The sequence below is a fragment of the Lepus europaeus genome, chromosome 14 (genome assembly GCF_033115175.1).
Source record: "Lepus europaeus isolate LE1 chromosome 14, mLepTim1.pri, whole genome shotgun sequence".
Taxonomy (NCBI): Eukaryota; Metazoa; Chordata; class Mammalia; order Lagomorpha; family Leporidae; genus Lepus; species Lepus europaeus.
The window spans coordinates 29711196-29735462 of NC_084840.1; the positions used below are offsets into that span (position 1 = coordinate 29711196).

At 38.2% G+C, this 24267-nt stretch overlaps 1 protein-coding gene across 1 annotated transcript in view; it reads right to left on the minus strand.

The window, feature by feature from the left end:
- USH2A (usherin) overlaps positions 1 to 24267 on the minus strand; it is an 855126-nt gene that overhangs the window by 268355 nt on the left and 562504 nt on the right. Inside the window, exons 38-39 of the mRNA XM_062211324.1 lie at positions 9651 to 9801; positions 8940 to 9082 (exon numbers count right to left, since the gene is read on the minus strand). Of these exons, the coding sequence (XP_062067308.1) occupies positions 8940 to 9082; positions 9651 to 9801 (294 nt within the window). The remainder of the gene's footprint in view (positions 1 to 8939; positions 9083 to 9650; positions 9802 to 24267) is intronic.

Genomic DNA, 24267 nt, shown 5'->3' on the forward strand with positions numbered 1-24267 from the left:
GCTAATGTCCCCGATTCGAAGAGAGAAGTCCTAAAAGAACAGTGATTTAACGGAATTTCCCGTTTTAGTCTGTTGTGAGCTATTATTGTAAAGCCTTCTTCAAACCAACGTGACTTTTTTTCTTTTGCTCTCTGGTATGCAGTAGCAGCAGCAGCAGCAGCAATTATTAGATCAAAATGGGGATATAGCTCCTTTTCTTATTTATACTTGTCACCTAGATTTGGCTATTTCTCTGAGAAAAGCTAGTGCGAGTCTTGTAAGATATCAATGTTGTTTTGAAATCGAAAAAAAGTAAATCCTCTGAGATCGGGGTTCATAAAATCAATGGTGGAGATTCAAGTCTTTAATGTCTAACCCATCTCACCTTCTTTCCCCCAAAAAGAACAACATACACTTATAAATCAAAATCTTTCCTATTAGATTTTCATCAGGGTCTTGCATAATTATTCCTCATCTGTGAACTATCAAACTGTGAGCTTCTTCAGGGAAAAGAAACAACACGGGTGCAGTTTGTTCTCTGCAGTGAGGGGGATAAGCCTTTTATTTCTCCTGAATACGATAGTGTGATAGGTGAACCTCCATGATAATGAGATGAACTTGCACTTCAAATCCTCACAAACACAGCCTTGCCTTAAAGATGATCTCTTATCCTAGGGAAGAAGAGATGTTCAATTTCAATTTCATGATCCCCCCACCCCCACCCCTGCTTAAAAGCCGGCATACATTTTATTAGCTTCCCACTCTGGCTGGGTACACTCTCTGCTCTTGTTGCACAAGGCTCCTTCAACTCGAGATTCAGGCCAGGAGCCTGAAAGCAGCTTAATTAGCTCCTTTGGCTAGGGAAGTGTTAAAACCTGACTCCTGGCACTCTTTCAATTTAGTGCTTTAAAATGATAAGCCGAATCATCTAATTCTATATACAAATCAACTGGCCTGCTACTGCATGGTTGAAAGGGTCACCACAATTATGTAAAACATGAGTAATAACTATAATTGGGGTAGTTTGCTAATACAATAAAAAGCTCTGAACATGAGAAAAGTTATGCTCACAGCAGTAGCTATCACTTTCTAAAGTAAGAATTCATGGATGAAATGACATGAAAAAGATGGTTATAAAATTTTAATGGAATGATAAAAGGCAAAAGTCAGCCTCTCAGCTGAATTCTTAAAATCCCTATATATCACAATCAGCTCCTTAACTGTAAAATCAATGTGGAGTATAACATGTTGTCAATGCGGCTGTCACTGGAGGGGAGACTGGGAAGTATGACAGGCACACAGCTTGGCTGGCCAGTGATGAAAACACAAGTGTACAGCCTTCTCCGTGGGTGTAATTGTTTAGAGAACTCCCTCATGGAGCTGGGAACGGGAGCAGCCTTTCTGCTCCGATCACAGCTTCATATTTCAGATCATTTCATTACAGCATTAATAACAGAAAGCAGTTTCAATTTTGGCAAATGAAATTATCTTTTATGGGGAACTATTTTGCTCATGAGCTTCGAAAGTTCAGCCCCAGCCTAAAACAGACCAGTAATTTGATAACACCAGGGTCTGTTTACTTCTACATGCAGGTGTGTATATTGCAGAGTATGTGTACACAGGGGTGTGTGTGTGTCTGTATAAACAGTCCGACTCCCAATTTGAATGTGTATATAAGGGGGCTTCAAAAAGCATGTGGAAAGTGGAGTTCAAAGAATTTTATTTTGGTATAAAAGTGTTTAAAATCAATGCAGATCAGGGTTTTTCAAAAAGTTCATGATTGCATATTTTGCATAAACTATGCATAGATTTCATTTTTTCTGCATCAAAATAAACATATTTCAATTCTATCTCTCGATGAAATTTTTGGAGCTCTCCTAACAGTGGTTTTTGTGGGTCTTCTACATTTGTTTGCTATTAGAATTACCCGTGATTGATCAGTTTCCCTGTTATGTTCTCATTCTTGCCCCGAGCCAACTTTTTACCATTCTAATTAAAAGCTCACTCAGTGAGTTTTAAAGGCTCATTTCAGTAATATCAACTCCATAAATTTACCAATGAATTAAAAATCATGGTGGCACATATAATTATATAAAATGATCCTTTATATGTTAATTGTTAATGAAGCCTTTTGATTATACAGTACTGATATGTTTAGCAAAAGAACAGAGCAATGGACACTGTCTTCTCTATAATCATGAATTCTTTTATCAATTTATTATTCAGGCCCCCAACTACTTTCCCAAAGAATTTCTGACAGCTCAAAATAAAAGAACCAAATGTAAGAAGATTGATAAATCAAGGAATATTAATCTTGTGCTAACGAAGAGATTACAAGAGTTGTGTCCCAAAACAGATGTTAAGAACGTGCATCGCAGTTTTGCACAAAAATGCACCTTCAGCTTTTTGACAACTGATAAAAAAGCAAATGGACCGTGTAACACAGGCACCATTCTTTAACATGAGGAATTGCAGAGGCAAGAAAGATGTTGGGATTGAGAAGATACTGCTGGGTGGTCTACAAGGAGGAGAACCAACCTCAAACACATTTCTCCTCTAGTAGGGCAGTAGAGGATGGGGCAGGAAGTAGGTTTTCACTTCTAGAACTGGGACATAGTGTGAGGTGAGCAGCAGCGAATGTTTCCTTCAATGTTAGGGGCAGAAAATAAAACATACTCATGAGGGAATTCATAGAAGGCAAAAAAAGTCCTAAGAACATTACGTATCATTATATTCACCTCTTGTATTTAGATAAAGCTTCATCAGAATTTTTCCAAACATGGTCCATACACTCTAGTTACAGAGGTCATAGCTATACTGCCACAGTAGGTTTTGCAGACCCCGAACAGCCCCTTCTCTCTTTGTACTTATTTTATCTGCTTGGAAAAGAGGAGTTTCAGCTACATTGTCAAAGTGAGTAAGATAACATGATGAAAAGAACCTCTGCGTTATTTTAGCATTACAGAATGTTCTTTTTTGGGCAGGTGCTATATAAAATCCTATAGGAAATGGATATAGGATATTGGGAATCACCTATATTTCTTGTTAATAGCAAGCAGCTAGCAGACTTTAGATTTGAGACTCTCTAAGTTTCTGCCATTTACTAAAATGGATGGCAATTAGCACTGGGTCATCGTCTTTGGTCTGCTGAGATTTTTAAAATCCTGACAGTTTCATTTTTTTCTCCAAGTTAAAAAACAAAAATAGTTTGCTAAAGCATTTAGTGAATGGTCAGCAGATAGCCTTTTCTGGTTAAATGAAAGAACAGAAACACAGTTACTGTCCAAATGTCTTGCTTGTAACAGGCACCCAATCAAATAAGGAATAATCAGAAGGTGGCTATCATAGATTTATTTTTTGTTCATTTCTTAAACTAGACCTAGGAAAGGCTGAGGAAATCTTGATTGCTTATTATCTGAATTTTTCAGTGCCTGGATATAAGGAACACAGAAATAGGGAGCTTAATGTGCCCACGTGAAATGCAAAAGCTCAGAAGAGAAATGAAGGCAAGACAGAACTTTTCATCAGTTCATTCATTCTTCTAAAAAATTTTCTGTTGGTCACTTTTAGCTTGAATACATAATAAAATTTTAGGGCATAACATAACACAAAATCATAATATTTTCTCTTATTAATTACAAAAATGTACAAATTCGGGAGGATTTATGTGACAGAAAACAAACTACGTAACGACAAACGCAGAAAATTTGCTCTCAAATTCACTGGATAAAATACGTTACTTTTGATCATGGATTTTCTGTTAATGTAAGTGTAGATAATCACAAAATTATTTGAAAGGATAAACATGTCAGCATTCAGATGATAATACTTAAAGCTACCAGGAAAGGTATTTGGAATGGAGAAAGCAAGCTAGTCATGTAACACAACTGAAACTTACAGTTCATATTTCTTTATAACGTAAAATATACTGATATAAATACACTGCACCTTCATTTTAAAATGTTCCCATTTTCCTCTTGCATAGAACTCTCTTATCCTAAGGATTCTTACTGAGACTTTAATTCTGAATACAAATTATAACAAGATATTTGTAAAGTAATAATAGTTTTAACATTTAAATACTCTTAAGAGCACATGTGCACTTTTTCAAATCACTTGGAAATACCTACTCTGGAATGATCTTGATCAATTTATCAAAATTCACACCACATTTTTACTTCCCCTCCTCACAATGAGGATTCAGAGTGCCTTACTCTCATTATAGGCTGTAAGAATAAGAACAGAAAATGCTTTCCTCTTGGGTTCCCTTTCTGTGTCCCACCCCACACCCCTCATTTTGAAGAGCACATGGTTTGGGGCTAGCAGAGGGCTCTCTGATTAGAGCATTTGTAAACGAGCCAAGACAGCCAATGCTGAATCAAAGCGACAGCCAGCAGCCTGCCTCTGACTACAGCAAAGGACGAGGGTCACTTTGGGGATTTCCCTCCAATACTTTTGCTTCTCACCCTAGGCCTCCTAGTGTCATACCCAGAGGCTGGAACTGGTGACACAGCACCCTAAAAGCCTTCTCTGTGTCTCAGATGTCTGTGGCCACTTCCTACAGTGACTGATTTTCTAGACCAATGGTGATAAAGTAAATTTCGAATTTTTGTTGAAAGTGAACTCCAAATATGCCTATTTCCTTTCCTGGTCTTGTCCCCTGAGGCAGGATTTTCTGGCACTGCACTTAGTGGGCAGTGCCTTTCTTGCAGACTTACCCTTATAGGTGGCTCAGCTCTGTGGCCTCTAACTGCAGTTTTACCAGGTATGCCCCTTGCCAGAAAAAGGATGCCGCAAGGGAAAAAAAAGTCAGATTTGTCCTTGTCAGTTTGATTCCTGGTATACAGCAGGTACTCAGTTGATGTTTGCTTGGTTGATTTTCATGGATTTACATAAACTCTTTCGAATCAGTATTTCCACTGAAACTTTCAAGGCACCTGCTGTGTATCAGAGTCTGCATCAGGTACTGGTGATGCCAAGATAGGTAAGAAAGAGCTCTGGTCTTGAGAATTTATAATTCAGAAGGGCATACTGACCATGCACAAGTAATTACAAACCCAAATTTGAAGAAAGCAATGCAAAGGGAAGGCTTCCCAGGGGAGGTGACATGTGAGCTGGGGCTCGATGAGTGGGTGGCATTTTGCCAGGCAGTGAAAGAAGAAGGCTGATCTGCTCAGTCTAGGTTTCAACTGACATTGCAAAGTCTTTCCATCTTATTCCAAAGAACCTCTTGTTTGTAAACTGCAATGGGAATCTCAGGGGTGAATGAAGACTGCTGAGGGTGGAAAGTAAAGCAGGGCCTAGATTCTAAGATAATTTCCCTCATTGCTGCATCTGCTGTTCAGAGTATAATTTACAAAGTGGGGAAAATAGCAAGATCTAATCCCATACATTAATACAGAATGCGAATAGTGCTTAAAATCTCATTATGTCCCTGGTAAGGTATGTCTTCTTATCTTTTAGCATGCTCTAGTCAGAACTCATGAATAATCAGTCTGTTAGCAAAATAACAAATGAATGAAAAAGACTGTAACTAAGCCTGCAGAATCAACTGTTCAAATCCCATCAATGTTATTTAATAATGCCTCTTTATATGGTTGAGAATTTAAAGGTGAAATTTTAAACTCCAAGGTTAAGGAAATCATCAAATTTTTAAAAATATGACAACTAATATACTTTGGAGTCAATTAACCTTTGTTTGGTTTTTTATTTTATTTTTTTTTGGAAGGAGCAAAGTGATTTTTAGAAAACAATTTTAACTTCAATAGTTGATCTCATTGCTTGTCTATATCCTATATGTTTGTCATTAAAATGATTGAAATCACCAGCTCTTTCACATTCAATCTTATTACCTAGAAAACACTGAGAAAAACAGATTACTCGACCTTTACCGGTCTAAGTTATCCAAAATTTTTAGGAAAAGTTGGTTCAAAAACATACACCCTTTCTACTAGCTACAATTTCTGCATTCACATACCTACCATACATGAGATAATTGTAAATGAGCATGAGAGAGAACTATAATATAACCATGAGTGGCAGTTATTTCTATTTTAAAGATATCAAAAATTTCAGTTGCCACACAAGTGCCTTCATTTTCCTAATCATACACTCCCACGTTTAACACAATCATAATGCATTTTTATAAGCTTCAGACATGGCAGAGGCTTGGACTGCTTGCTGCACATAAAAAAGTCGTGTGTTGTTTGTGTTTATCTGGTTGCAAATAGTTGAACACTACACTGACCAAGTTGGCTGGAACAAACATCTTTTATTAACACACGTTTAACAGGATTTAAAATATTCATAGGAAATGTGCATTATTATTATTTGGCATCAGCACACTAGATTTTTAAAAATGCATGGAACTGAATATCGGTGGCACACCAATGTAAATGACAAATTATTTGAAAAAAAAATCTATTAAAATTCCTCACAGCCCTTTTCTCTGTCCAGGAGAACTTCTCTCGGCACCTGAGCATTTGCGTCTCTGCTGTAGCTCATTTCCTGTCTAGGTTTCTCTTTCTGATTTCAGCTGTGTCACAGGCTTGATGAAAATCACTGTCTTGAAATATCACACTAAAAATGTTGCCATTGGTGACCTACTTTGGCACTAGGAAGTTTGAGCGTGTGGCTCATGCAGAAAGGTGCCTGTTGATGATATGAAATTTAAATGTGGGCATGAGGTGACTTCTCTGTTTCAGTCTGTAAGATGATATGTGGAATTTCTACATTGAAAATTGCACTTTGGTGAGCAGAAGGTGCTGGTCAGGATCAAGTATGACGTGCAATTCTGGCGTGAGCTGTCAGCATGGGTGGTTTTATAAGCAATGCTTTGTAGTCTTGACAGAAAAACTGCTTGTGCCCAATGCCAATCACTCAGTCTTTGTCAACTCAATTGCACATCCTTTCAGAGATGGAATCCATCTCCACTGACATCCAAAATATAGAGTACACTGTCACCACATCTCAGGGGTGAGCACGTGGCGGTAAGTTAACCTGGAGGGTCACAGGGCCAGCTTCCGGCTCCTTGCTAATGTGTCCAGCCTCACAGAGCCCGTGCAAAGCAGCAGAAGGAAGAGCTCCTCATTTCAGGCAAAGGATTTAAACAAAAATCATGGCAGAGTTTGATACCTACCAAACACATAAGATTAAGTGTAACTAAATTTTATGTGAGGAAAATGAAGGGTTAATACCACTCACTTCAAACACAGGCCTTTCAAAGACATAAAGATGGCAGGGCTCTGTGCATTAAAATTCTGACTGCACACAGTCTGAGATAGGAGATGGGAGGTAAGTTTTCTGAACAAAGGATGCTGTGCTAATTGGCACTTGGCAACATTTTTTGGATTTTGCTTTTTTATATGCCATCTTCCTGCTCGAAGACAAGGAGGTCGTGGCCAACATTCCATAAGGATTGTGGACTGATTGCCTCTGAATATTCCATTTTTTTTTTTTTCTGGGGGAATAGAAATGTTTGTGGGGAAAAAAAAAGGAAAGTCCCTTCTTCCTTCCTCAAATCTGACACTCTACTGAGCCATCATTTCTGCAGTAGGGGAATAATTATTTCTAGATGATCTTTAGTGAGTGTCATCAAGTATGCTGTTCCATCTAAGAAGGAGATTTAAACTTCAGTTATTTTTCAAAAAATGTTTCTTCAAAATTCTATTGTGAATGCAAACTCTTCAGTTCATAAATCTGAGCGCCGTCGGTGACCACGGCATCAGGTTCCCCGGAGTGTACGTAATGCTCCCCTAAAAGACAGCGCATCAGTGCTTTCCAGGGCCTTGGGTGCCGTTTATTGTACTGCGCTGATAATTTACTAAATGGTACCCTTGAGACTAAAAACACTGCATTTGCCCTTGTAAAGTACCTAACTTGCTCCCAGGGAGTGATTATCAATTGGGAGAAGTGGATTAAGTATTATAGATTATTGTTCATAATGATTTTTTAAAATAAAACTTTAAAGAAAGTGGCTTATTCTAATTCTGTCTCATCTGATGTCTTATCTTCAATAAAATAATACAATTAAAGGTAGTAGAGAAATAAAACAATCTAATACACAAATGCTGTTGTCTCAGAGATTGTACCTTTGTATTAATATCTAGACTTTTCAAAGTCACTCAAATCCTCATTGGATATAGAGCCAGAATGGCAATTGGCCAAAACAGCAACATCTCCCAAGAAGACTGTGATTAAAAGACTTGACAAGATTAACCCTAAAAACCTCACTGTTCAAAGATACAGTGTCCTCATTCACTCTCTATGGCCTGATTTCATTGCTAACTTTTCTTAAAAAAGAGCTTCCATGTATATGCTTCCGTAGACATAATTTGTATAAAACCAAACATAGCCATGTGTTTCTCAAATACAGCCTAGTAAAAACATAATATATGCAAAAGAACATTTTTCGTGAAATACTAGACAACCAGTTGAATATAGCAATCTAAATCTGCTCTTTATAATTCATACAGAATCACTATTATCAGAGTATACTTCTCTATCTTAAAGATTGCCTTTTGGGTATGAGTAAAAGTACAACAGGCTCCATTTCCAAGAAAATGAATATGGATGCTCTAAGTATACTCATAAATTAAGGTTCATATTTCATTTCCCCAACTTCTGGAAGTCCTCCAAAGCAGAGAACCTCAGTCACAGAGCAGAGGATGACAACCTGTCTGTCTCAGGGCACGGAAGAATACTCTGCAGGACAGGTTGAGGCCAAGCCATGTGGATGGCGAACTACTTCAGCCTGTCTCAAACTCTGCTCTGAAAGCCCACAGTTTTCTTCTCCTGGAGTGACTTGACTGCCCTGACCCTCTCTGTTGCCCCAGGAAAGATCAGTGTTCCTAAATGGTGAGAAATGAGAGAGGCTCATTTCTTTGCTCTGGAAAAATTGAAGACATTTAAGATGCTCTAATGTAGAAGACATTTGGTTGTATATTGTTCAGACCACTTACTGTCCTCTGCGGTCATGAACGAGATCCAAGAACTATGTGCACTGCCAAATCCGTTGGAGGCAACCAACCGAAACTCATACTCTGTGTACGGCTGAAGATCTCTCACTTCATAGCTTAACGATGCAGAAGGACTGGAAAATAACCTATATGGGAAAAGAATGTTAATAGGGAAGTGTTAGATATTCAAAGAAATAACAGTAAAACATGATTACAAGAAATTTCAGAAAATAACATGCATTTAAGCATTGCAATTTTATTTCCTCAACTAATACTTCTTTCAAATAAGTGGCCATTTGGCTGAAGGTTTGTAATCCTGTGTTTGTATGAGCTGTATATTCTACTAGTATACAGACTGATTGTCATGTACAATTTGTAGAATAGGTCATTGTAATTTTTTAGCCACAGTGAAGATAACTTTCTGTTGGTTTCAGGTTCATGTTCATGAAAAGTTTTGTGTGAAGAACTCTTACTCTAAATGAACTCTACTATATAAATGAAATCTAGAGAATATACTCTATCTCTATAAATAAAAACAGAATTTTGTTTTGCAAAGCAAATAATTGTCATTTAGCTTGTTTGCTTGTTCTTGTTCATTTGGACTTCTAATAGGTAACCAGTACTTGTACATAAGAACTAACCAAGTCTTTTAAAATTTTCTGTGTGAGTTGTATAACACAGCTGATGGGAGGGCAGACAAAGTAGAATGCTCACTCTAACAATCTGTGGGTGGAGGAGCCAGGCCTCATCTGGAGTTGGTATCTGGGAGAGCCGGGAGCGTTGTTCCGAGCTGGTGTAGACCAGACAACCTGAAGACTGGTTGGAGTGGCAGATGAAAGCCTGGGAGGCAGCACGCCATCTGGAGCTGTCGAAAAACACAGATGAATTAGAGCAGAGAAAACTGTGGAGAACATATGCTGGATGGAGTCGAAATGCTCCATATACTGGAAAAACTGTTCCTCAGGATCAACAACAATGTTCAACATGGTCCATTTAATTTAACATTTTCATTCCTGAACTACTCTACTTCCTTATTGTTCACCACAGCACAATGACATTGGTAGTTTCTTCTTAAAAGCCAGCCCCCCCACAAGCAGCAAGACAGATGAATATTCAAGACATTCCCACCTGTACTTGTTTGTCTAATTGAAAACATGGAGGGAAATTCATGATGCAAATATTAAAGTACCTTTTTAATTTAACTATTTGTGTAAAAGATGGAGCAAATGAACACTGGAGCAATCCAGATCTGATATCCCTTCCATCAGTATCACCCACGGTCATCTTAGTAACACCACTACACCTGACCATGGTTGGCTTTGTTTTCCTTTTAGAGGAAGGGAAGCTTGCTAACAAGGTATGTTTCTGGAAGGATAAATACAAATAAATGGCTGAAAACAGCATATGTCAGCCTTAATTCTCAGTCGTGAAAGTGCTAAAACAAATTTGCTTTTCCTCAAATGTTTTATACAGTTGTCATTCTCATAGTGCCTTTGCCCATATTCAAATGAATTATATATTAAAGTATACATGTCCCTTTTTTTCTGGTGTAAGTTGAAATTCTCGGAAAAATCCAACCTGAATTCAGTACACCGGCTTGATATAATCTACTGGGGAAATGTATTTGAATGTTCTAGAAGGCCTAACAGGAATGAGTGACATTAAAGTGTATGCTACTCAATTGACAAGATGACCCTGGTTATCAACTAATTATTTTTCCAGTAGATAAAATGGGAATGAACCTATCATATCAGTGTTTATTTCAAAGCTAGCTAGAAACTCAAAGCAAAATTAAGCAAATCTCTGTGGCTTTAGAAAAATTATGTTGTGATTCTATTCCCAGGTTTTCTGGTATTTATACAATAAAGATTTTTCCCTTGTAGGATTGTTGTGAAATCAGAAGTTATTTAAATTAAGCACCTTACTTAGAGCCTGACAATTGCTAATTTAATTGTTTCTGTTACTACTGTATTGTAGCAACCTGAACTTCCCTTTGCACAATTTGATCATCAACACGATTTGTTGGGAACATTCTGATGAGTCTAAAGTAAGTTCCTCCTAATGACCACACAGTACTTAAAACCATCACTGAAGAAGGAAAAATGATGAAACTCATGAAAACAAATGAGAGATCAGGGTCCATTTTAAACATTATTTTATTTGTGACCTTGTGTGGTATGTGGCTTTAAAATACTCCATAAATCAGGAGAAGCTACATGTGAGTAATGAGGCTGTTGAGTGACCAGTGATGAGAGAGGAAGCGTTAGAATGCACATTTCTTCAATCTGTTGTAAGGGTTTCGAGGTCAATAATTCATTCATTTGCCAAATAAACATTTACTGAGGCTCCCCTCTGGGCTAGGTCCTATTCTTCATATGGAGGAATAACAGATATGGGTAAAGTAGTCACTGTCCCCACCCCTTTGGAGCTTACATGTAAGTAGAGGGAGCCAACAATAAACAAACAAACAGAACATGTTAAAGGATATGAGACAGTGATAAGTAACCTGGACAAAATTAAGCAGTGGAGAGGAATGGAAAGGGATAAAGAGCACACAATTTTAGTTATTAGACTACAATTTGGAGTGGGCAGGAAGATTATAGAAAGGACAAGTGGCCAGCGCCGCGGCTCAACAGGCTAATCCTCCGCCTTGCAGCGCTGGCACACCGGGTTCTAGTCCCGGTCGGGGTGCCGGATTCTGTCCCGGTTGCCCCTCTTCCAGGCCAGCTCTCTGCTGTGGCCAGGGAGTGCAGTGGAGGATGGCCCAAGTCCTTGGGCCCTGCACCCCATGGGAGACCAGGAGAAGCACCTGGCTCCTGCCATCGGATCAGCGCGGTGCGCCGGCTGCAGCGCGCCAGCCGTGGTGGCCATTGGAGGGTGAACCAACGGCAAAAGGAAGACCTTTCTCTCTGTCTCTCTCTCTCTCACTGTCCACTCTGCCTGTCCAAAAAAAAAAAAAAAGGAGAAAGGACAAGTGGTAAGTGGACATCTCAGCCAAGAGTCTGATGGCACAGGGGCCATGATCATTTCTGGAGGGACAGCAATCCAGCCAGACAGAGCAGGAAATGCAGAAGCTGCAGGAGGGGAAAGTGCTGCTTGTGTTTGAGGACTGGTAGAAAGGCCTGAGTGGCTGGAGTAGTCTGAGGAAGGAGGGATGGAAAAGAAAGGAGTCTGAACAGACAGGCAGGGTCAGCATCAAGAGGGGCCTCGGGAGTCACACAAAGGACTTTGGATTTCATTATCCAAGGGTGGGAGCCACTTCAAGGTTTGAAAAAAGGAAATGAGGTGGTCTGGTTCTAAACTCATAATGACCTGCGCTAATTGGGGTCAGTGGTGGGGTGTGTATGGCTAACAGATGGTAAGGTAGTTAGATGATGCCAGTGTTTGCAGTCTAACGTCTCAGGGGAATGGTGATGTCATTACTGAGATGAGGAATACTTAGGAAGGGACTGAGTGTTCTATTTTGCCCATGTGACATAAAAGTCGTAGTTATAAATTTTTAGTGATGATAGAGGACTAAGTTTCAGACGAGAATTTGGCTAGGAGTTTTGAGCCAACTTGTACTATGATATTTAGAGGCTGGGGCTTGATGGAATCAACTAAAGACTAGAGATAGTGAGTTTATAAAGAGATCTTAGAACAGAGCCCTGGAATCTACCAAAATTTTAAGAGGCCTCTATAACAAAGAGATGAAGAAGAAACAGTCATACTGGGTAGGGGAACAACAAAGAGAAGATGCACACTAGAAGCCAAGCAAAGAAAGTATTTCAAAAAGGAAGGATTGAGCAACAACTTCCAGTGGGATGGGGGAATAGAAGATTAACAGAATAAGGCTGGGAGTTCAATTGCATGTGGCCAAGTGGAACTGTTGGGTGACATCACCAAGAAAAGATGTAGTGCAGTACCAGGCATGGTGGCCTGATCAGACAGGGTTGAGAAAAGAATGAGGGGAGCATTGAGTGGATCTAGGAAGCATACGCAATTTTTTTGAGGGCTTTTAAAGTTTTTGTAAAGAGTTATTTATTTATTTGAAAGGCAGAGCAACAGAGAGGGAAAAAATGGGATTGAGGTAGATCAATCCTTTGTCCACTGGTTCAATGCCCACAACAGCTGAAGCTGGGCCAGGCTAAAGACAGGGACCGGAAACTCCATCCTGGTCTTACAGATGGGTGACAGGGGCCCAAGTACTTGGGCCATCATCTGATGCCTTTCAGGTGCATTAGCAGGGAGCTAGATGGGAAGTGGAAAGTCTGGGACTCCAATTGGCACTCCACTCTGATTATTATACAGTATCTCAATTAGAAGCTTAACCTTCTACTCCTTAAGACCTACTCCTTAAAGGAATTTTTCCTGCTGGAGAATAGAAAAAGGGGCAGCAGCTAGAGAAGTTCCTAATATGAAAAAAAAGGTTCTTTTGAAGACTGGGATTCATGGTATAGATGTGGACTCACTGGCAGAATCCAGTAGAGGTTGGGGGAAATGATAATGTAGCAGAAGGAAGAATAATTACAGAAGAAACTCCTTGGGTGGGGAAAAGGAGGCAAGACAGTGTGCACGTGAACTGAAGGGAAAGCCAACGCACACTGGAGCAGACAGAGGCCCCCACTGTGCGGGGTGAATGCAGAATTAAGTGAATGTAGAATTAAGATGCAACCAAGTGGGTAGATTGGTCAGGGGATAATAGCAAAGATAGCTTCTGATGATGTGAAATTTTCTTGCTGAGCAAAATACAAGCAAAGGCATCAGCTCAGGGCCACAAAACGCAGGTGAATTGCTTGCCTGCCAGGAGTGGAAGTGGGATGAATAGTCAAAAACGCCCTGACTAGAAAATGCAGTACAATTGCTGTCCAGGACCAACCATCCAACAACTTAACCCTAAATCTTTGGTTTGGAGGACATTTACTGCTGAAGATTTTTAAACTGCTATCTTATCTGGGAACACAAACAGTTTTAACGATGCAGATTTCTTATTTGATGTATCTACTTCAATTGCATTATAGTAAGTGTAGAAATACAGAAAATGCAGTACAAAAACATAGGCAAAAAGTAAAGTGCCCATAATGAATGTATAAAACTGTGCTCTTTATTTATCTTTTGGTCTAGTTTTTCTACATTAAGGAGTATAATGTCACTGACAATCCAAATTAGTTCTCAGAGTCAATATGAAAAAAAGTTTCTAACGTGTACTAAAAATATTAATTTTAAATAATTTTTTCTTACTTAAAAGTAGAGAGGGATAGAAGGAGAGAAGAAGGGGATTTGGAGAGAGAGACAGACAGAAAGGCAGATATATAGAAAAAAAGAATTTTTTTTCATTTGGGTTCACTTCCCAAATGACTACAAGCCCAGGCTAGACCAGGCAGAAGCTGGAAATCCCAAACTTAATTCAGGTCTCCCATCTGGAAGGCAGTGACCCAAGTACTCGAGCCATCATCTGCTGTCACCCCGGTACACATTATCAGGAAGCTCGGAAGCAGTCCCGGGGACTCAGGTCCAGGTACTCTGATATGGGATGAGACTGGGCAGCTTAACTGCTGGCCAAATGCCTGCCCTCTGATTTTTTTAAACTGTGTTAATAACTGCCTAACCGTATTATTAAGAAAGGAGGCTGGTGCCACAGCTCACTTGGCTAATTCTCCACCTGTGGCGCCAGCACCCCGGGGTTCTAGTCCCGGTTGGGGTGCCAGATTCTGTCTCGGTTGCTCCTCTTCCAGTCCAGCTCTCTGTTGTGGCTCGGGAGTGCAGTGGAGGATGGCCCAAGTGCTTGGGCCCTGCACCCGCATGGGAGACCAGGAGGAAACACCTGGCTCCTGGCTTTGGATCGGTGCAGCATGCTGGCTGTAGCAGCCATTTGGGGCGTGAACCAATGGAAGGAGGACTTTTCTCTGTCTCTCTCTAATTCTGACTGTCAAAAAAAAAAAAAAAAAAAAAAAAAAAAAAAAAAAGGAGAGGGTTGTGCAAAAGTAGGCTTCAAAATAATAATAAGGTACCAAAACAATACACTGTGTTAAATGGGACACACTTTGATTATATAAAATTGAAGAATATATCTGAACAGAGTGATCATCTGAAATTATTTATGTGTAACTGCTACTCATTCTGCATGCTTTCAGTAACACTGAATTCTGGAAACCTTTCTTTCCCCTCTCTTTAACCCCTTTTATCCTAGATCAACTCTCTAGAGGCTCCTTAGCACCAGAGCAATAACTGGGATTCAGCCATAATTCCACCCCTGGTTTCTTAACCGAAGAGCCCTGTATCTATCAGTGTGATATATTGTCTCCAAGATGCTCTGTTGCTCAAAAAGCTTCTCTCAAGTTTAATATGACCCTCACGGGGCAAACACTCCACAGACAACCTCCTGAATCAACACATCTTGTCCAGTAAATACTAATTCTACATGGCACCTGGATAAAACAGCTCCCTCAATCTATAAATTCAACAGAAGGGAGTTTTTAATAAAATTTCAAATGTAACCTTCTTTCCAAGGCAAAATTAATACAAAACATTAAACAATAAATTAAATCACTGACTAGTCATTGCACTAGTCTAGCTGGTATAATTTTTTGAATATATGATTTTGTTAAACTTTTAAGCAATGTACGCAGTGGATTCTTTGCTATCTTAAAAAAAAAAGAAAAAAAGAAACAGAAAATGACTTATGCATGCACCAAAACTTCACTTTGTGCAGATTTACAGAACTCTGGGGGTGAGCTGTATAAAGCAAAAGAGAGGCTTTTTTCCCCTTGTAGCTGGTGACTATCAACACATGGGGACCAAGAAAGTTTGAGGAAGAAAATTATTCATTGCACTTCCCTTATGCATCAATGTCTTTCTCAGGGGGAACACTCCAGTTGGTTAATATTGCACTGTGTGTTTTGCATGTATGTTGAATAAAATGCTGCATTAAAATATGAAAGAAGTCTTTAATGTTTTTTCTTAAATTCAAGTCCATAATAAGAAACACTGAATACCACTGCACAAGAGTCTCGCTGGTGGTGGGGAAAGAGAAGAAAACGTTCAAAGAGGGGTAACAGAATCGATTTTATACTCGACAGGTAAGGGATGATGATAATAATTATTAAAAAGATAGTACACAGAGCACAAAAGAGATACAAATGCCTTAGGGATTCAGAAGTTAAACTATCTTCCAGGGGTGCACTGGGCCTTGCCTTTCAGAGGATTACAGCTTGCAGAAGTAGTGCCTTGGGGCAGTAGCAGATGGTTCAGCCAGGTTAATCTTAATCTGAACCTCATTCCAGTGCTTTGAGCTCCCATCAACTCTTCCTTGGCTCACTCCATGCAGATGTGATGTTTCTTGCTAGGTTCACTTGGAAGTTGTCTGCTGTTCACCCGTAACTCCTGCCTTACTTCAGAGCTTAGATTTTTAACATCCTCATTTAGGTTTCTTTTCTAACATCAGAGGAACCATCGGCTTTTATCTATATGCCTCTGTACTGCATCACTGAATAGCCTGGCGCATATTCAAAAGTCTTGTATTACACATTTCCCCATCATTTTCTGTAACAGTTACATATGAACAAGGGTTTTAAATTCTAGTTTCCAGAATGGAAAATTAAAGTTCAGACACATATATTGAGTCATTGAGTCATGAACAAATTGAAAACAGAAGGCAAGACTCGATTTCCAGTCACTAAACCATATGTCATTTAAAAAGATATTAATTATGAGGAATATGCAGATGTGCTAACAAATGGACAGTCAACCTTGAGCACAAGGATGCACAGACAGAGTGCGTGAATAGTAACAAGTAGGTTAAAACAGTTTGAATGCTCTCAAAGAGTCTCTCCGAAGAGCTAACTTTTTCAACACATACTGTGTGTCAGGTTCTTCAAATAATTATTTCTAATCCTCAGATTGACACTCCAAAATTGTAGTATTATCTCTTTGTAATATACATGAAGAAGCAAGGCTCAGATAAATCAAATACTTTATCTCAGATCACATAACTGGTTACTGGCAGAGTGAATGAGGACTCAGTTTAGGATTCTGTTAGGTTCAAAGTCATGGTGCTCTTAATTCTACAACGTGAAACCACTGGTTATAATAAGCGATTTATAATGCAGAAATAAATATAAAAGCAAACCAGTTATAATATTAAACAGATAAGTTTCAATAAAGGTTGGATTTATTTTCTCTGCAAGTCATATTTGTAAGTCATACTTTCAGGGTTTATTTCTTTATCCCAGCAGGGACTCTGCCTCTTTCTGATTCCACAAGGAACCTCACACACAACCACCAGGGTTAATTTGCCCGTTCCCAGGATTAGTCAAAATGAACAGAAATTCATCAAAATGAAAAATGGAGAAGTCTTCATGTTAGTAAGAGAAATACGCTTTTAAAATGTAACTTATCTATAGGTATATCACTGAATTGATCTTTGACCACAGTGCTTCAAAAAGAAAACAAGTCATCAACGTTATTCTCTCATGACATAAAGGACTCTCGCCTAAAAATACCCCAGACAGGTCACTTCTGGGTTTCTGCTTCTGCACACTAGTGGTGGGGAAACAGTTACCCACTCTTCCAGTTGCTGCATCACATTATTGGATGCTTCTCATCACTGGAAAACTCTTTTCTGATGTAGAACTAAAAAGTGCATCACTCCTATAAAACTTACAGCACTTTTTCCAGTTGGATTACATCCCTATAAAAAACAGGATGCCTTATACTAAAGGGTGTCTTGTGCATTTGGACTAGACCACAACCCAGGGAGACACTGCTTTTTCTACCTTCAAGAGATGCATCTGAAATCTCATTAAGTATCTTAATTTTGGCTTGCCTTCTCTTGGAATTCATCAAGCTCACTGGGTTTGGCTATACAGCTGGTTATTTGCATAGTTAAAAGTGCCATACCACTATTAAACTATGTACTCTCTAAGTTTAAGAGAGTCCATGATCAAAGATCAATTAAGTGGTGTATCTATAGATAAATTATATTTTAAAAGTACATCTATATTTCTCTTACTCCTCCATGTTTGATTTCGTTGAATTTCTATTTACAGTGGCTAATTCCTGAGAATTCACACCAGTAGTTGTATGTGAGGTTCCTTTTGGAATGAGGTTCCTTGTGGAATGCTGGTCTTAAAGGAATGTTAAGACAATAATTAAGGAAATATCATAGTGCTCAACACGGTTTCGTTTTTGGAAGATGTCCTGTAAAAATAGATGGATAAATGAAAAAAGAATGGAGATATGAGTAGGTAAAAGGAAGACCTACAAAAAGTAGTATTTCACCTATGACCCTAACAATTGTTAGGATCCAGCTCATATTTCCTATCTGCAAATAAATTACAAAAAAAAGAATGTTTTTCAGCAAAAATGAGATTAATCATTAGAGGAAATATCAAATTAAATCTGAAATACAGCTTTAGGATACGTTCATTGTATTATTTGGTTCTCTCAATGTCTTATTTCACTAATGTAAAAACTCAGCTTAGAAATGGCTCAGCAGCATGTCTGATGTCAATGACAAGTAAATGGCAGTCTAAGGTTTCACACATCTCTTGTTTGCAAGAGCATAGTTCATCTCTTAACATCAATTTCAATCTTAAATTTCAGTCTAGCCATTGTTTTTTACCATAATGCACCAAAATGGTGCTAATATAAGCCATCTGAGAACACAAATTATGCTTTTTATTTTTGTAAAATTTAGAGTACTTAACTAATGTGGTAGTTCATTAATCATGTAATAAACAAATGATAAAATGTACTTCCTTCAGAACTAAATGGAACCCCTTTTAAAAATTATACATTTTTCTAATTGTTAATATATTACATTTTTATGATGCAAAATTTGAAGGTTACCAAATAGATGACAATTATCCATAATTGTACTAATAAGAGATAGCCATTGTTAAGCTATTAATATCTCCATTTTCTATATAAGTGTGTATATATATATATAATTTTTAAAGAAATTAAGCTGAATACTAATCTATTATGAAGTAAAATCTGATTGTCATTATATGATGAGAATTTCCAATACTGTTAAATACTCCCAGTAACTTTTTTTTTTTTTTTGACAGGCAGAGTGGATAGTGAGAGAGAGAGAGACAGAGAGGAAGGTCTTCCTTTGCCATTGGTTCACCCTCCAATGGCCGCCGCGGCCAGTGCACTGCGGCCGGCGCACCGCGCCGACCTGAAGCCAGGAGCCAGGTGCTTCCCTGGTCTCCTATGGGGTGCAGGGCCCAAGCACTTGGGCCATCCTCCACTGCACTCCTGGGCCATAGCAGAGAGCTGGCCTGGAAGAGGGGCAACCAGGACAGAATCCAGCGCACCAATGGGGACTAGAACCCAGCGTGCCGGCGCCGCTAGGCGGAGGATTAGCCTGTTGAGCCATGGCGCCGGCCTTCTCAGTAATATAACTTTTAAAAATAATTTCCTGTAATGTTTTCACAGGTGTAAAACATTCACTTTACAAAGCTGATATTGATAGATATAGAGTGATATTGGTTAAGTATTATAAATAATATCCTGATTATTCTAATAAATACATCTTTAGTATGCTTTTTGGACTTGTTAGGTGAATAGAGATGAATGTTATGATATTACTGGTTGATAAACTGATTTTAAGCAAGTTGAATTTATACTTCTATATACACAAATAGCCCATTTCCTAGTTTCCTTATGAAAATGGAATATTTTTATATTTGTATGTACTTTTTTACTTTATGTACATACATATGTATGTATGTATGTATGCACATACATAGTTTGAATCTACATAATTATAATGTGTATAATGCAACTATCATTGGATACAAAATTATGTATTATAAATGTAGAACATTATTGCATATAGTTTATATAAAATATATATAACATCATTTATGGAGTCATAATATATTTAAAAGTCATCAATAATATTTTTGGTATTATTCTATGATTCCTGGGAATATAGTCATGAACAAATTCAAACTGGTTGATCAAGAAGAGCAAGCTGACAGACCAAATGAAAAATGGTGGCAGTAAAAAGATTCATGCTTGTCAAGGGCTGAGACAAGGGAAGGATGAACTCAGGAAGTAGGGGATGTACAGAGGATTTTTAGGAAAGTGAAACTATTTATTAAGATGTTGTATTAATGGATGTATGTCAGGATCTGTCCATCCAAGCCATAGAGTATACAACACCACAAATGTACCTTAATGGACTTTGAGTGGATAATGATGTGTCAATATGTGTTCATCAGTTATTGCAAATGCACCACATGTAGGGAATGTCAGTCATGGGAGAGGTTGTGCATGTATAGGGTCAAAGAGTGTACGGGAACTCTCTGTACCTTCTGCCCAATTTTGCTGTGACTCTAAAATTTGCCCCCCAAAATGAAGTCCGTTAACATTATAAAAAGAAATAGAAGCATTTCTAACATATGAGTATACAGAATGAGGAGGTAATGAGCAGGGGACTGGGACAAAGCTGGTATTGTAGGTGTTAGTGAGAGAAGGTCTGTCTTATGAGGTTGTATTTGAGCAGAGATGTGCACATCTCTGAGGTCAGCACAACTCAGGCTGGTCTAAGGCAGGAGTGTGCCTGACATGAAGCAGTGTGCTTAAATACAGGAATGAGGCCAAAACTGGAAGGGAAAGAGTGCATGAGGAACTGGGTTTAGAACATACATGGTAATACAGAACAGGAGAGAGGGATACCAAACTTGACTTCTGAGTTTCTAGTCTGGCCAACTGAGGGGTCACTTTTTTTTTTTGGTCTGAGATGTGTCTAACAGGGGAGGCACAGTTGGTAGGGAAAGGATTAAGAATTTTGTTGGTTCCAAAATGCCTAATGTATTTTCAGAAGGCTGTTGGATATTTGTACCTGGAGTTCTTGAGACTCTTTGGAGCTGAGTATATAAATAAGGGAAATGTCAGTCTATAGACAACAATTAAAGCCCAAAGACTATGATAGCAATATACTGCAAACCATTAGGCTTAGTGAAATAAGCCAGTCCCCAAAAGAAAAATACCATATGCTTTCTCTGATCTGGGGTAACTAATACTACCTAAAAGGTAATCTATAGGAGTGAGATTGACATTTTGAGATTCAATGATTTTGGCAGCCCTTCTCTCAGCTGTAGAGTGTTTTTTTCTTCATACTATTTGTTGAACTCCACGTAGTGTAGGGCTAACCTTATGGGTATAAAGTCAACTGAAAATAGATCTTGGTAAAAATTAAGAATGGGAACAGAAGAGGAAAGAGGACAAAGGGTGGGAGTGTGGGCAGAAGGGAGCATAGGGTGGGAAGTATGACTGTGTTCCTGAATATACAGGAAATACATGAAATTTGTATACCTTAAATAAAATTAAAAATAAAATAAAATCTGCTTAGTGGCCATTTGACATTTCTGTTTCCAACGTAATTGTTCATGTATTTTGTCCAACAAAAATGATTTTTCATTTTTGATGAGCTTTTTATTCTGTCACATAATCCTAAACATTTCATACCATTGCCACTTTCCTATTTGAAAGTACATTTAAATGTACTAACTGAATTGTCTGGTTATCCAGACAATTATCTGGTTATCCTAACCAGATAATTATCTGGTTATCTGGTTAACCCTAACCCTTATAATATTTTTTAGGTAGAGTTCAATTTAATTAAATAACAAAATAAGCTTGTCTGTAAATTGATAGAGCCAATTCACCTACGTTCAAATTCTCATTCTCTTATAGAGCAAATAGCTTAACCTGTATGTGCCTCAGTTTCCTTGTTAAAGAATGAAGGAGAAAAGTGGTACATACTTCATAGAATTGAGTTGGGAGGATTGGACAAACTAATATATTAAGTAGTATATACTACATATACAATACAATAAGTGCATATGGTAAGAATTACGTAAGTATTTGACATTGTCATGATCTTCCACTTCCTCCAATATCTAGCATATGTTCCTAGTATGACTGTTACATCATAATCACCATCATGGTTTACTCCAACTATCTTTTCTTAAGTACCTATCACCAAGTTACTTAATGTCTCCCGCTAATACAAACAAATAAACAAATGAAACATTATTGCTGGGTTACACTGAAATTACTAGTAGTTGCAAATTTCTAATTATTAAAAAAATAAGATCCAGCATTTTGGAGCCAACATCACAAGTGTAGTGTTGACAACCTAGCCCATTTTATAACTAGGGGCTAACAGCTTCACTGATGACTCCAAGATTCTTTACATAAAGGTGAGGATTGCATATATGGTAGCAATTTAAAATGTTGGAGAACCATATGTTCATAGTTCATTTTAAGTTACTTGAGTACTATTCGGTACATCAGGGTTTGTTGTTTCTCTTTGTAACTATTTTTTTTTTTTTTGACAGGCAGAGTTAGACAGTGAGAGAGAGAGAGAGAGAGACAGACAGACAGAGAGAAAGCTCTTCCTTCTGTTGGTTCACCCCCCAAATGACTGCTATGGCTGGCACGCTGCGCCTATCCGAAGCCAGGAGCCAGGTGCTTCCTCCTGGTCTCTCCTGTGGGTGCAGGGACCAAGCACTTGGGCCATCTTCCACTGCCTTCCTGGGCCACAGCAGAGAGCTGAACTGGAAGAGGAACAACCGGGACTAGAACCCGGAGTGCCAGTGCCGCAGGTGGAGGATTAGCCTAGTGAGCGGTGGTGCTGGCCAATTTGTAACTTTTTTTCTAGCCATGATTTTAGTGAGCCCTCTCTAGATATATTGTTTGTGATAGTAGTAGTTATGAAAGAGCACTGTCTAATCCTATATTATTTTATGAATAATTCACAATGTTTAGAAAATGGATGCTCTGATGATATTCATTATAGAGCTTAAGTTACCTAGCCATTTAAATTTTGATCAGTTCAGTAACAAATTTTTTCCTCGTCAATTAAATGGGCCATAAAATCAAATGACCATCACATTTCAGGCATAACTGCTATATTAGTATTTTGAAGGTCTTTTTACTTATATTTTGCTATTAACATTCAATCTAGATACTATCAAATATTTCTAAAACATTAACAATTTATATCCAAAATTTCTCTTAAATATATTTACTATGATTTTCAGTTTACAAATGAACAGGATTAGAGAGATTAAATACACTCAGTCTGGGGCTGAATTAGGGTACTATGGTTTAGAGGCAAAATTTCATTCTGAGAAGATAACACAGCAGTGTCTACAACCTTCAGTTCTGTAGGGAATCTGCTTTGTTAGTTCCAGAAATTTCTAGCTCACTACCTCAGATAGTTGTAGATAACCAGGTCACCAGAGTGAATTCAGCAAATATTTTTTTGGTGAATGAAAGTTGAACAAGTTTTGAAGTTCTGTTTAACTTTGTCATGTTAAGAGTTATTAAATAAATTAGTAATTCTTACTATTTTTATTAATTGCTCCTTGACAAATATCAACACTTTGATGCTCATTTGTAAAGATAAATACACTAAAACACCAAAGTTAATACTGAGTAGTTAACATATTCAAGGCTGATTGCTTTGTATATATTGTAACATTTCATCCTCAACAATAGTTTTACATGCAAAGTGGGAGAGAAGACATGAAGGAAACTGAAGTTTGATGAGACAAATGACTTGCACAGAAACACAAAGTTGACAAGCAGCTGAACTGCTATTGAAATCCAGCAATTGCCCACAGAACCCCAGGTCCAAAGCATTTTGTTATGCAGTGCTAGCAAAAGTGACCTGCCAAACTAGACCTTTCCCCTGCATAAGCACAGATACGGTTTTTCTCTTCCTGTGAGCCCACAGAAGTCTACACACCAACCTGGAGTGTGGTGACTGCTTTTAAGAATGGAGAAATAGTGCAACTAAGAGATCTGTATGGAAGGAAGACACTTATAAGGATACCAAAAAAAAAAGTATAATTTAAATCTTGAGCTTGCTTGAGAGAAGAGGTTTAAAGAAATTTTCTCTTTTTTAAGTCTCTCTCCCTGTGTGTGCGTTTAGTAATTTTTCTGTATCTTATCAAGCCTCCTTTGGCTTCAAGCTCCTAGAAAGGGCTTCATGGTAAAACAGAAATATATGAAACAAGAACTGTGAATTTTTAGGGCTCCAAGCTATGGAAATGACGCATTCTCAAAGTTGTCACTAATGAAGTAAATGAGCATTTAGAACAAAAGCTCTAAGAAGAACGACTATGCAGAAAATGAAAATATTGTTAAAAAATCCATTATTTATTTCTTATTTCAGAGACAAAATGAAGCATCTTCGAGAACATTCCTGAATAAAACCTGAAGTCGGTGCCCTTTTCTCTGGTCTTTCACTGACTTATTTGGGTCTACACTTTTAAAGGAGACCTAAAACATCATCATCATTTCAATGGTGTGAATATTCATCAGT